Source organism: Berghia stephanieae, chromosome 5 (genome assembly GCF_034508935.2).
Source record: "Berghia stephanieae isolate SIO BIC M18660-M18661 chromosome 5, UCSD_Bste_1.3, whole genome shotgun sequence".
Classification (NCBI taxonomy): domain Eukaryota; kingdom Metazoa; phylum Mollusca; class Gastropoda; order Nudibranchia; family Aeolidiidae; genus Berghia; species Berghia stephanieae.
This window is the reverse complement of record NC_088364.1, coordinates 19,761,338-19,776,337: the sequence shown is the minus strand read 5'-3', so window position 1 is coordinate 19,776,337 and position 15,000 is coordinate 19,761,338. Positions and strand designations below refer to the sequence as shown.

The following is a 15,000-nucleotide window of genomic DNA, read 5'->3' as shown; positions in this document are numbered from 1 at the left end:
AAGTAAATACATTCATTGCAGTCCTTCAGAATCATGAGTTTATCCCGGTTTCTATAGCATGAAACGGACAATAGCATTTGGTTGCTACCCTTTGGATAGGACGCTAGTCTATCGCAAATTATTTTCCGATAGATCTAACGGACCCAACTACCCAATCACTGCTGGTTGGTCATTGGGGGGGGGGGGGGGGGGGGGGTCAGAAAATAATCCCGAGTGCACCCGGGATCGATCTCGTGAAGCGAGTGTTCTACCAACTGAGCAATCGGGACCCCCTCCCAATACATTAAATTTTATAGTCGTAGTTATAAGTCCCAAAGGGTCTAATAGCTCAGCCGGCAGAGCACTTCTTCTACAATCAAAGGGTCCATAATCGATCCAAAGTGGGGTGGAGATCCCCCCGCCCCCCACCTTTTTTTTTCCTGATCACCCGGTGGTGATTTGGTAGCTAGGTCTGTATGATCAAGCGCAAATACTAGCAAGTAACCGTTGCTGGCTATGTGGCTCAGCGGTAAGATGTCTACTCTTGAAATATAATTCAAGCAATGTTAAGCGTGATCATTGGCTGAAGGGGTGACAGTGATAGTGGAAAATTCTGGTCCCGACTTTATGTCATTGGGAAAGGCATTTTACACACATTGCCCACTCGACTATAGGCAGTATAGGATATATATTGTAAAAGTGTTGATATAAAAGAAGACGCCTAACAGGCGAAACGTACCGTATGAAATGGAAATATATTTCCATATGACCTGCTGAGCAAATCAATTAAACATTGTGAAGCGCACTGAGATTGGTAAATCCGTTGAAATTCTCTATATAAAAATTCATATTTCTTCCTATTTAAGTCATGTATCATCTCAATAATAGAACTAAACGTTTTTGAGGTTTTTAAAAATATATGGCAATAACCAGTAAACGTTCTCAAAGCACTTTACAAAGGGTCCCTGACCAACAGCAAAATGAAACATGTAGAACGAGACATGACGCCTGCTAGGCGATATTACATTTCATTCTGACAGACACAACGCTGTTAACGGCCAGGTACTCATTTTACACCTGAGTATGGTGAGAGAATGTGAGTAAAGAGCCGTTTCCAAGGACTCAACAATGCGGCGAGCGAGGCTCGAACCCAGGACCTTCCGATCCGAAAACGAGTGTCATACCACTAGACCACATAGCCGTACAAAAAATAGATATAGATCATAGCAGCAAATCTATTCATGTGCTTAGCCTGAGACTTGTTACAAAAGCCAAGGACTCCAACCTGGGCCAGGACAAAACCTAGATAGTATTTGTAATCCCATTCCAAAACAAAGATCAGATGTAGCGGGATAGAAACAACAAAATTGATCTCTCCGCCCACCTTGGGAAGTATAGAGATGCAGCCAAGATGATAGCGATTGTCTCTCTTTTCTGTGGTATTTTGTATAAATTTAGAATTTCAAATAACAAAGCCTGGTACAATATTACGTTATCATTCTTCCATATTAAGAGTTAAATGTGACTTACATTGTAATACGGCTTGATCTTGTTCCATGTTGAACGTAACTTGAAGATTGAAAAATAAAATGACAAGTTTGTAATTCATATCAATACGTTTAATAATTAAGCATTTTACTTGTTAAAATGTTTGGTTTCATTGTTCAATCTCCACGGGTATGTGTATGAGTACCAAACGTACTTCGCATATAGTACCCGAATTGACTCAGGTATGGATGATAACCTTACTTTGGTCAGTGAAAGGATAGCACATTCTTAAAGAGTTATTACAAAAGAACACATGGGAGATCCTAGGTTTACGCCGCACTGTCGGTACGTCCTGTTTCCTTTGGGCAAGATTATTAGCCATCAAATTGCTCAATTTGAACAATTTAAGTGAATTGATTGTCAAAAGGACGTATGTTTCAAAATATCAACCAACTTATCTTTATAATAAATTGAAGTTATATACACCAACCCGACCCCTTCGCTTGTAATCCGATGGAAAATTGCTTGTCACTCAAGGAAAGAACTCTTACGTGCCATGTGGAGGACGATATTTTCTAGAAACATCACAGCCCTCTGGAACAAACTTCCAAAAGAAATACGACATTCTTCATCGGAAGATCTGTTTAAAAAGCATCTTAAGACTGTGTTATTTTCCAAATTGAATTGTTGATGCCCCTGTAAAGCGCTCTGAGCACATCCTCGTGATATGGAAGAGCGCTCAACAAATATAATATATTATATTATTTATCATTATTTTATGGGTTATTTATATTATTTCATCGAATGGTTAGGCGAAGGCATCTAACGATACCACGCGGGAGGATGTAACTTTTAAAAATAAAATTAGGGGTGGTGCTAAGGCAGTGTCTTTTCTATTGTTTTTACCGGAAAAAAACCCAAAGATTCTTTGGTATTACCATATGTATCAAGAAATTCAAAATTTCACTCACAACAGGCATAGAGAATTCAGCATCGTTGATTTCCTCCCACTTGTCAGAGAGAGTTGTCTTATTCATAGCGTCTATCATTTCTGATGTAACTCCAGATGGGAAATCCTTCATTATACGAATGTCTTTGTCATCCCATGTCTTGTTCCTCGATTTGATGATTTTAGACAGGGCTCTCACGGACTGAAAATATAATGAATAAGAATAATAAGGTATTCATCTTCATTGTTATCATTCTCATCAACATGTTCATAATCTCGTCATCATCATCATCATCATCATCATCATCATCATCATCATCATGATCGTCGTCGTCGTCGTCATCGTAGTCGTCGTAGTCGTCGCCATCGTCATTATCTGTTCAACATTACCAAAACAAGCATTGTAGACACATTGCATATATTTACAAATATACCTCTTAAGTAGAGTTTGATGTAATCAATATTCATACCCTATATGTCAAACTGAATTCCTTTATTCATCTCCATAGAGAAATTTTTCTTAGGGGAATAATTAATATTTGAATGACCTCGGCAAAAGCCGCATTGTAGTGTCACAAAGTGTGCTAGGCGAGGTGACTAGTTCTAGTTCATACAGAAGGACGAGTACAAAAGGAAAAAATCATACCGATGTGCCATGTGATGTACATATTATTTATCACAAAAACCCGTAATACTGTCTCAGAGTTAAAAGAAAAAAAGAATGGCTCAGCATGAGGAAGCGACCTTCAGAACCTACCAAGTGGCTTCCAGATAGAAAATGAGTTAATTATACTCTAACTAACAACTTAATTTCCAATACACTCACCATATTGTTCAAGTAGGTAAAGCAAACAAGTATTTTCCATTTTATCTCACTGAATATAGATATGACAAAATAGTGATTTTTTCTAAATAGTTTTGAAGGAGAGCTAGCATGCCAGCAGCAGATATCGAAAGTCAGCTATTCAAATTCTTTTGTGTTAAATTCGACCTGAACATATTTTGCAGGTCTGATATCCAAACACAATTATGGGTCCGTTTTAATATTGTTGTATTGGACACTATTTCGCTTTGGCTTGAGAGTATTTCAATTACAATTTGGGTTATCAGACCCACAAATAAATACACGTCGGTTAAATTCCATGCGTATTTTTTGGACTTGATTCAAATCGTTTGACAGTTGACTCACCATTTCTTTGTCAATCTGCCAATCCGAACAGTTAAGTAATCCTTCCTTGATCTCATCTGTGTTGTAAATGTAATCAACGCTGGATTGCTTTGGGGGGAATTTCGCCAGGAGACAAAATGCTCTGAAATTTACAAATCAACCAACTTGTTTGTTAGAGGATAATGAGGGAAAAGCTACATTTGCGTATAATTATTATATTCATTCATTAAATGGTGTGTATGTGTTTGTAGCCAGACAGAAACAAGAATTGATAGATAGACAGGCAGCTAGACAGACAGATAGATAGATAGATAGATAGATAGATAGATAGATAGATAGATAGATAGATAGATAGATAGATAGATAGATAGATAGATAGATAGATAGATAATAGATAAAGATAGATAGATAGATAGATAGATAGATAGATAATCAGACTAGACAGATAAGATAATAGATAGATAGATAGATAGATAGACAGGCAGCTAGCTAGATAGATAGATAGATAGATAGATAGATAGATCAGATAGACGAGAGATAGATAATAGATAGATAATGATAGATAGAAGATAGATAGATAGATAGATAGATAGATAGATAGATAGATAGATAGATAGATAGATAGATAGATAGATAGATAGATGATAGATAGATAGATGATGTAGGATGAGATGATGATAGATGTAGATAGATAGATAGATAGATAGATAGATAGATAGTAGTAGGTAGTAGATAGATGAGATAGATAGATAGATAGATAGATAGATAGATAGATAGATAGATAGATAGATAGATAGATAGATAGATAGATAGATAGATAGATAGATAGATAGATAGATAGATAGATAGATAGATAGATAGATAGATAGATAGATAGATAGATAGATAGATAGATAGATAGATAGATAGATAGATAGATAGATAGATAGATAATAGATAGATAGATAGATAGATAGATAGATAGATAGATAGATAGATAGATAGATAGATAGATAGATAGATAGATAGATAGATAGATAGATAGATAGATAGATAGATAGATAGATAGATAGATAGATAGATAGATAGATAGATAGATATAGATAGATAGATAGATAGATAGATAGATAGATAGATAGATAGATAGATAGATAGATAGATAGATAGATAGATAGATAGATAGATAGATAGATAGATGATAGATAGATAGATAGATAGATAGATAGATAGATAGATAGATAGATAGATAGATAGATAGATAGATAGATAGATAGATAGATGTAGATATAGATAGATAGATAGATAGATAGAAAATAGATAGATAGATAGATAGATAAGATAGATAGATAGATAGATAGATAGATAGATAGATAGATAGATAGATAGATAGATAATGATAGATAGATAGATAGATAGATAGATAGATAGATAGATAGATAGATAGATAGATAGATAGATAGATAGATAGATAGATAGATAGATAGATAGATAGATAGATAGATAGATAGATAGATAGATAGATAGATAGATAGATAGATAGATAGATAGATAAGATAGATAGATAGATAGATAGATAGATAGATAGATAGATAGATAGATAGATAGATAGATAGATAGATAGATAGATAGATAGATAGATAGATAGATAGATAGATAGACAGACATAGACTTAGAATACGGAAGCATTTCTAATTGGTGTATTTTACCTTTTCTAAAGCCGCTTTTGTCGTTACCGTTCTTTAAAGTTGGATCGACTCATACATTTGTCGCAACTTTAAGTATAAATTCCTTATGAAAATCGTTTCGGGGGATTTTTGGATCATAACAATATACGAGTATAAAACGAATAGACAAAAGAAGACAGATCACCAATGATAGAATGGAAAAATTTACTTCATTTTCTTGTCCTTGGTGACACTTTCCATATTTCGTTCCATGTGTTCAGCTAGTTTTCTGGAGGCAGATCGGTACATTTTCTTTTCTTCATCACTTACTTCCTTCTCTGGTTCTAGATGTTCCAAGTTCTTCATGACCTGCCAATATAAAATAACATGAACTTCGTTTTATCTATTTATTTATTTATTTATTTATTTATTTATTTATTTATTTATTTATTTATTTATTTATTTATTTATTCATTCATTCATTTAAATTTTTTTTATTTATTTATTTGATTATCTATTTATCTACTTATATATTTATTTTGATTAATTTATCATGATCTGGAAAGGTGCTATATTATACGTGACCCATCGTCTCAAAGAGTATTACATCGGATTGAACCAGTTGTAAAAAGGTTGGTTTTATCGCAGAAATGACTTAAAATGTGAGGTCTCGGTCTTGTTTCTTTAAAAACTATGACGATTGTCTGTACTAACAAAGAGTTAATTACAATGTCATAGTTTTGACTATAATATCTATTTTTAGCTTCTAAATATCAATACATCAGGACTTTTTGAAATACATCCACCGATAGATCACTCCGATCCCAAAATAAACGACAGATTAATGTTTCCATATGTAAACTATCTCTAGTTGAAAATTTTTCTCTGCCGGGGCCCCGAAAAGTATGGGGAAAAAACATATAAATAAAATCCGAGCTCAGAAATGTTACATTTTGAAAACATTCCTATTCAGAAAAGTTTTTGAGTAATAATAGTAGCTAGATACTTGCATTTAGCGTTTCTTATTGTCTTTGTATGTGTAGCGCCTTAGAGCACAGTGGATTCTGTGTGCTATATAAATTGGGGCACTATATGACCAGAGTAATATCCGGCTGGTGAACGTTGTGCATTTTTTAGATAAATGCTTTAATAAAATCAAATTATGATAAATCAAATGCTATTTTCACCCACCACCTCCCCAGTCAGTTCACTCTCCAGGACGGAGTCTGACAGGTATGGGACGAATTGGCCGACCAGGTCTACAACATCATCTGACCAGGAGGATAATGGACCCAATGCTTCACGAATTTTCTTGGCAAGTTTCCGTTTTACTTCATCTTTCAAGCAGCAGGACACGTCGTCATCCATGAAGACTTCGAGTTCGGATCTGAAAAAGAAAACAAATTTATTTTTTAAAAACATGTAACACATCGGTATTATTTACGTCAAGTGAACTTGATTCCGAAAATTGAAATTTAAGGTAGAATATAGAATTTGTGACTGAAGTAGATTCTGCAGCAGCATTAACTCTTTTGAATGGGACATATCATCATTATCATCATCACCATCATCATCATCATCATCATCATCATCATCATCATCATCATCATTATCATCATCATCATCATCATCATCATCATCATCATCATCATCATCATCATCATCATCATCATCATCATCAGCATCAGCATCATCATCATCATCATCATTATCATCATCATCATCATCATCATTACCATCACCACCACCACCACCACCATCATTATCATCATCATCATCATCATCAGCAGCAGCAGCATCATCGTCATCATCATAATCATCATCATCATCATCATCATAATCATCATCATCATAATCATCAACATCATCATCATCATCATCATCATCAACAACAACAACATCAACATCATCTTTTCTTATGAATTGATATTTTCTTTATGCTAAACTCAAATATAATTTTGCAAGACTTTTCAAAGGTAAGATCAAACTTTAAATCCAAACTCACTCGTTCCTAAAATGCTTTAAATCCTTAATGTTGTCAATATCTTCTGGTTTCAGAGCTCCTGGGGCGATGGCTAGGGCCCTCAGATCCCAGTCCGGCATATTCATTTGTCGAAGTTTTCTCATAAATACGGAAGCTTTTGCATCCTCCATTGGCGGCATGTGCTGGTAAATGAATGGATAGATTAAATAACACTGCAAACGTTTATCCGCAAGAGATGAAGTGAGTAGAAAAGTGCCAGAAGACAATAGAGAATACAAATTTTCGCGGCGGTGGTGGGGTTTGAACCTGCGACCTTATTGGTACGACAACTCCGCCTGGCAGGTGAGAGCGTGGCTCTATAAAATTTTTATTCTCTATTGTCTTCTGGCACTTTTCTACTCACTTCATCTCTTGTTGTTGCCAACATAAGTGCCTGCTCCACTCACTTTTCTGAATTAAAAATTCACCCCATATACCGGAGCATACTCAATGTGTCAATCGTTTCTATGTTATATGTTTGTGTTGAGAATATTGGCTATTAAGCTTAACTGCTGGTCGCGATGGTTTTGTGGCGAGCGAACCGACGGTCTCCAGAAGTGGGTGAGAGAGAGCTCTAGAATTGACCTGAGTTTGATACGGATATTTTTGTATTCGTGGATAGCTCACACGGTAGAGCCACGCTCTCACCTGCCAGGCGGAGTTGTCGTACCAATAAGGTCGCAGGTGCAAACCCCACCACCGCCGCGAAAATGTTTGATCTCTATTGTCTTCTGGCACTTTTCTACTCACTTCATCTCTTGTTGTTATCAACATAAGTACCTGCTCCACTCACTTTTCTGAATTAAACATTTATCCGGTAATTATCTGAGTCTGTGATATTCGCCACAAAAAATACTCAAAAACTAGGTTATTTTGAAAGAGGAATTGAGGAAAATAATATTCGCTTTCATCATTTTTTTTATTCTGTGTTGAATAAAGACCAACAAACCAAGTGCTGACGCTCTACTATCAAAATTATTGTAACTATGGCTTTATAAAGTGTCGACAAATTGTGAACAAAGTTGATATTCTGTCCACACTATTTTAAACCTTTGAGAAACTATTTCTGCTATTTTATTGGAGCTAGATTGTCAGCTATTGGTTTATTTTACATTATTTAACTGATAGAAACTGGTGAAAAGTTATTCCTTAGTGGGTTTTTTTCAAATAACTTTGCATAAGAGTATTTTTGTGGCAAACGCCGCAAGATCGACCTTTTTGTACAGACTCAATCAATAATTGCTGGGATTTTTCCATTGACAAAAGAACATTTCAATATATCTTATGAGATCCAGTAATTAGTCATATTTATATAGTCACATTTTTATAGTTATATTCTTATTCCGTATTCAGTAATCCCATCCTTAGGTGGGTGGAATGTGCAATGAAAATTTCAGCTGCAGAAACATGGTTCTTTGGTGGCTTACTAAAGTAATAATTGAAGGATGACATCAGAAATGAAGAGGCATTCTCTCAGAATGGCACATAGCCAAACTCCTATAATCAATGTAATCACAGTTTAGACAGATGCGATTTCTTGGCCACACTTACAGAAAAAATGATGTTGAGAGCGCTGCAATGGATTACGAGTTTGAGTTTGCAAATGCCAAAGTTGATAAATCATTTCATTATAGTAGTAGGCATTCTTCCGTCTTAAGAAATGATGGTTTTTGCGCCCTGTGTGACTTTGGTCTCATCAGAGACGGGTGTGACTCAGCTGACCGATCCTCGCATGACAGTCTATACCGCAGTAGCTGCACACGTAGTTTGATTGTGTGTTTGATGTTTGGTTCTGCTGCCTCTCTCTCCTCCTTGCTCTCTTCCTCTCCTCAAACTTCTTTTTTCTCCTCTCCTCACTTCTCTTCACTCCCTCCCTCACCGCATATCTCCAGCCACTGCGGTCGCCAGCAAGCGATTCCTATGTGATTGAGTTAATGCCTGTCAGTTTCATGTCCCGCTTGCAAACATGATAGAAACGCAGAGCTGGAAGGCCGGTTATTCGACCTCAAGAACTAGTTCACCGTACATGATCTCTTTGGGTATGCGCCCATCGTCCATCCTGTGTACGTGACCAAACGATCGCAAACGTCGTTGGCAGAGCATGCGATGCATACTGAGGGAGTTCGCTCTTTCTAGCACTGCTGTGTTGGTGAATCTGTTCTGCCAGATGCCTAGAATTCGTCGTGGACAGAGAATGTGGAAGTTTCTCAGGCGGTTCCTCTGTCAGGCATATGTTGTCCAGGATAACTGCCGAACAGTAGGCTACTGAGTATGCACGCCTGGTAGATTTTGAGTTTGGTGGTCAAAGTAAGTTGCTTGTTGGTCCACACTCTCTTGCTCAGTTTTGCCTTGTTAACGGCAGTTTTGGCAATGCGCTTGTCTAATTCTATATCAAGCGATATGTTGCTGGTGATGGTTGTGCCCAGGTATGTGAAGTGATCAGTGACTTCGAACTCCTCGTTGTCAATGCGAATTGCTGGTGTTGAGGGGACATCCTGACGCATGACATTTGTTTTCTTGATGCTAATTATTCTTCATTATGATTTCCATTATGATCTTCCAAAAACTGTACCTATTCCGATTAATTGGCTTTGCATTTTTTGTCGTTAGCTACGTTTTAACAACAATAGAGGTTTAACGCATTTACCTTAGGATTAATTATCACTGTTGGCAAAATATCATTAAGTGTCAAAATCATTTCATTTGAGGAGGTGAATAAGTCTTGAACGCCTACACTTTTATACAAAAAGTTATATGAGTTCCCCATGTCAAAGGCGTAATTGATATTGTTATAGTAAAATTGTTTTTGCCCAAAACCAAAATGACTGTAATAAAGCAATTTACCCCATGATTCTTCCTATCGACGAAGCGAAGCACAGCACATTGAGCACATCTTTCCAAAATCTCCGTCGTTACAGCTGCCGTCACATCCGAGTCAATAATTCTATTGCAGAAAGTCTCCAGGAGTTCTTCGTCTAATTGGTCTGTTACCTCACACATGACTTCAGGCTGAAAAATAAATGAATTGGTATAGACCAAATGTTGTCAGAATGATTTTGACGTTAGTTCAAGCCTCCTCTACCTGTTATTGAGCATTACATAGCTACTACAAGGCCGCCCTGTATGAAGCTTAGAGACAGACAAAGAATGGCACACATATAACAAGTCTCAAATATCAGAAGTCAAGTCGGTGGAGAGAGATAATAAATAAATAAAAATAAATGAATAAATGTCCCTTTATTCATTCATTCCCATGGAGGAATTTGTCATTAGGATCTATTCCAAGGGAAGACTGGACTAAGTCGAACGTCAGCCGCAGTGCAGCGCTGAAAATTAAACTCAGGCGAGGTGACTTACTCAAGTCCACACAGTGCGGCGGGTGATCGAACTCTGTACGAAGCAAAGAATATACCGCTGAGCCACTATGCCCCATGTTCGGTGGCTTCTTGAAGAGGACTGATGGCATAGAGGATTGGAGAGTCGTGATCGCCGTTGTATGCAATATATCTGGCACTTGATGGATAGGTGGTTTATTGCTAGTCTGTGCATTTCTAATTTTCTTGGGATAGGTAATTTATAGAAAAATCTTAAACCTTGTACAACAGCTATGTCTGATAACAGTGGACAATAAGAACAAGTAACAATGTCTAGTTCTGATGAACCCCTTGTTATATTGATGAACTCAATTTATTTTTCTTTCATATTATAAGTTTATGGTGTGGTTTTTTGTATCAGAATGCGTAAATGCCACCTACTACCAGTTAATCAATAAAACTGGTGATAAAATCATGTCGAATTTCCCACCTCATCAATTCTACACTTATTTTGAGCTTCGGTCAACCCATTATTCATCATCTATCTTTTACATTCAACAATCACTGAAGCGCTCACCTTTTGAAGTAAATGGATGTAAGGAGGCCATTCTTCCAACATGGTGCGCAATGACTCGTCTGAAATGTACTCCAGATTATCCAGAATGGACAAGAAATCTTCTCTATCATCTTCACTGACTGATTCAGTCAAATATTCCAATGTACTTTTCATCTCATCCTCAGTAAACTGATCAATGCTGTGGTCTGAAACCAAAATATATTAAGGGTATGTAAACATGAAACCTGGCAATTCAAAATGAAATCTACAGGCAAAATTAATTTTATAATTCTATACTTTTGCGTACAAACATTCTCTACTTCAAAGGCACGTGCCAAATATTCCTCTGTCGTCGACCTGGTTAAAAAAATGTTTCTATGTATTCATTGGGGGGTGGGGGGGGGGGTGGAGGGGGTTTGCTGGCTGATGAAGAGTTTTGAAACGTTCCCAATTTTGTATTTTGTTCTTGTTTAAAGCTGTTATATTCATTTATGTTTATTGCTTTTTACAGTTCACAGCTTCTAACATCTTAGTATCAACCAACCTGAAGTCAAATTTTCTACAAAAAATTAAATTCTCCGCATCTAACACCATTTTGAAAGGGTGTGTCATGTTGAGATCCTGGCGCTCTTACCTTCACTCTCTACGATTTTCTTGAAGAAAGACCTTTTATCTCCCTTGAGGGTTCCTTCAAACTTGGAAACCTTTTGGGGACTGTCCAACAACTTGTCTCTTTGCCCGGCAAAGGACAGGCTTGACCCGCATGACGATCTAGGCAAATTGCGGCTTTTTTGGAAATCTTTAGACGAAGATACCTGTTTGAAAGAGACACAATTTTCTCAAATAGAATGACTCATAATGTAGATATCAAATCATATTAAGGACTACTGGATAATGAAGACGTTGGTGCTTGGAGCTCGAAAAAAAAAATATCAATAGCCAAATGGAATTGAAGCTTCAATTTATCACGAGGCAGAAATTGTTTCAGGTTTCCCCTTTGTCAACAATGCAGGATGAATGTAACATAAGAGTCGAATGAGAGATGATAGAATGGCGTTGATAATGTGATATGATTACAAAGGGCATTCCCCTTAACAACGCATTTCTCTCATCTCTCATTTGTCTCTAGTGTTTTATTCATTATGTTTTGTTGACAAAGGGAAAAATCCAAAAACATCCACATTATCTTCCTCGTTAATTCAATAGAAACATCCATTCCATTTAACCATTTTCATTTCATGATGTCAATTGACACTTTTGCAACAGTTATCTAAAAATGATTGAATTGATAACAATAATTCATATCACAACACAACTAAATTTTACAGAATATTAAATTATGAAATTCAATTATTTCCAAAGATGTATAACGCCTGTTTTATATACCGTTCTAAATAGAGGCATATGACAAAGCGAGAATTGAAGTTTCAGGTATAAGATTTTTTACATTGAGGGTTTGCTATGTCATAGATATTTGGAATAGAACACGTCTAACATCAAACCAGAAGAATATAATAACGCTTCAGAGGAGTCATGTCTCAGCCTACCTGATAATGACTTGGGACCCATTGTAAAGTGCTTTGAGCACGGTTTAGTGGATACAACGAACGCTATATTAAAGCTAATTTTTGAAAAAAATTCTTTATAAGGTATTTTGAAAAAGTAGGGAGTAGGCACTGGTGTAAGTTAAAGATATGAAACGTGTGTATGAAGCAGGACAAGACAAAACAAGAAATAATAATAATAATAATAATACAAGAAAGAAAAAAAAACATCATGAAAGCCAGTCTTCCTCAACTGGGATCGAACGTCAGACCTTCTGATTACCAGTCAGACGGGCTACCATTACACGGTTATGATAATCCGACCAACGGTTATTATGTAATGGTAGCACGTCTAACCGGTAATCAGAAGGTCTGGGGTTCGATCACCAGTCTTGTATTTTTCTTTCTCACATCTTTATCTTACACCTGTATCTTGTTCTCTATTTTCTCAATTTGATAGATCCATTGTAAGCGTTTTGTGGGCGTTTAGTGGGTACTACGTACGCCATAATAAAAGCACACGGTTTTTTTCCTTAGTAATGTGTTTTGTCATAATGTTATGACTCAATACCTTTTTGCTTCTGTGTTTGGCCTTGGGGACTGAGAATCCAGCATTTTTAGTAAAGTTGGCCAAGGCTTGTCGCTGTGTTCTATCCATTCTCCATACCTGATCTGATTTCAGATGCATGGCTTGGTCATCGGTCAGTTCTTTCAACTTATCTGCAGAGAATGCCTGCAAAGACAAATTTCAGGCCAAATGTAATCTACCACGTCTAGGAGAACTAGGAGTAGAAAACTGAGTCTGATCACCAAATCATTTGAATAAATATATTTTAATGTATTTTAAATTTCAAGTACCAAAACTCACTCACCTAAATTAACTCTCTCCTTACCGGCCACTTCCCGGATTGTCCCCAAAACTTCACATCCAGCCTATACACAAATAGATTTATTTCACTCAAACACAAAAGCTGTTAGTTCTTGCTATACATATTCTTTTTGATAAACGAGCTCTTCAACACAGTGTTAGTATACTTTAACTATAGCAAACATTTTTGTTCAAATAGTATGATGTACAAAAGAAATTAAAATGACAAAAATGTTGGCTGTATCGTAACAAATGTGACGATTTTCCTAAGGTGTTAAGGAGGGGGTTAAAGGCATTCAAAAAGATTAAATGGTAAAAGTTAAGCTAAAATCCAATATTAATCATCGCATTCAACCTAACATATGGAGGCAATTGGTTACAAATGTGATCCATCGCATCATCTCAGGACCATCCACTCTGATATAATAAACGTGAATATTACTTTATCATTTTCTTTTACAAGAGATCACACATATTACGCATAAAGAGCATTTTGATACCTTTGCAAACTTCTTCGGTGGAATCTTCCCCAATGCTTTCCCGTCCACACTGGCTAATTGTTCTTCCTTTAGAGACTTGAGGATATCCTCCGAGGCACCTCCTGAAATTAGCAAGAGATATGTGCTTTAAAAAGAAATTAAAATAAGCCTAATGTTTTTCTGTGTTTTGCCAATGATATGATACTAATCAAAATGATAAATCATATATTTAGTGGTATAGTTTTCCTACAGTGAAATATCAAATTTTCAAGTTTAATTTCGTTACATGATATACTTATTATTGAAATCTTTTTATATTATGTAGTGATGGAGCTTTTTATCTTTGAAATATCATAATATATTTATTTAGTTTTTTTCACGTTTATAGAAAGTATCAAGCAATGGTTCAAGTCTATTTTGGGTAACATAAGCTGGGGTAACTCTCGGCTTCTTGACTTTCAAGGCTGGATACCTAGATAATTGTTTTATCAAGTTTTCTTTGCCTGGATATACGTCAAGAATGCAAAAAATTATTACCCATCAAACTCCCAAATTCCTCAATCGTATCAGGCTCAAAATCCGACCAATCAGATCCAAGTTGTTCTTCTAATTTATTCATCAAAGCCTCCATCTGATCTTCATCAAGACAATCCACGTCAGAAAAACTAGAAGACGCTCCCCTTGAATAGGTTAGCAAGAAAGCAAAACATACTTTTAGCCCTTATTCAGGTTGATATGAAAATAAAGTTGACACTAATACAGACAAATGGGTATGTGAAAGTGATAGATAAGTTTCTAGACAATTTCCGACCAATCAACATATTATCATCAGCAAAATTTACCATTTCTACAGACATCAAAACCACATTGTATAAATAATTTTTTTCAAGATTCGACAATTTGATATTCATTTCCGCGAGGTTAACCTGACACATTTACCCATTATTTAAATTCTGATGATGACTGGAAATATGTCGATTTCACTATAT

At 36.1% G+C, this 15,000-nt stretch overlaps 1 protein-coding gene across 1 annotated transcript in view; it reads right to left on the bottom strand.

Moving 5' to 3' along the window:
- The window catches only part of LOC144973875 (uncharacterized), a 56,688-nt gene that overhangs the window by 4,109 nt on the left and 37,579 nt on the right, over positions 1-15,000 (bottom strand). The window contains exons 22-33 of the mRNA XM_078916764.1: positions 14,549-14,691; positions 14,033-14,133; positions 13,236-13,397; positions 11,755-11,935; positions 11,142-11,326; positions 10,095-10,259; positions 7,233-7,393; positions 6,419-6,614; positions 5,457-5,596; positions 3,606-3,726; positions 2,439-2,618; positions 1,510-1,548 (exon numbers count right to left, since the gene is read on the bottom strand). Coding sequence (XP_078772890.1) covers positions 1,510-1,548; positions 2,439-2,618; positions 3,606-3,726; positions 5,457-5,596; positions 6,419-6,614; positions 7,233-7,393; positions 10,095-10,259; positions 11,142-11,326; positions 11,755-11,935; positions 13,236-13,397; positions 14,033-14,133; positions 14,549-14,691 — 1,774 coding nt within the window. The remainder of the gene's footprint in view (positions 1-1,509; positions 1,549-2,438; positions 2,619-3,605; positions 3,727-5,456; positions 5,597-6,418; positions 6,615-7,232; positions 7,394-10,094; positions 10,260-11,141; positions 11,327-11,754; positions 11,936-13,235; positions 13,398-14,032; positions 14,134-14,548; positions 14,692-15,000) is intronic.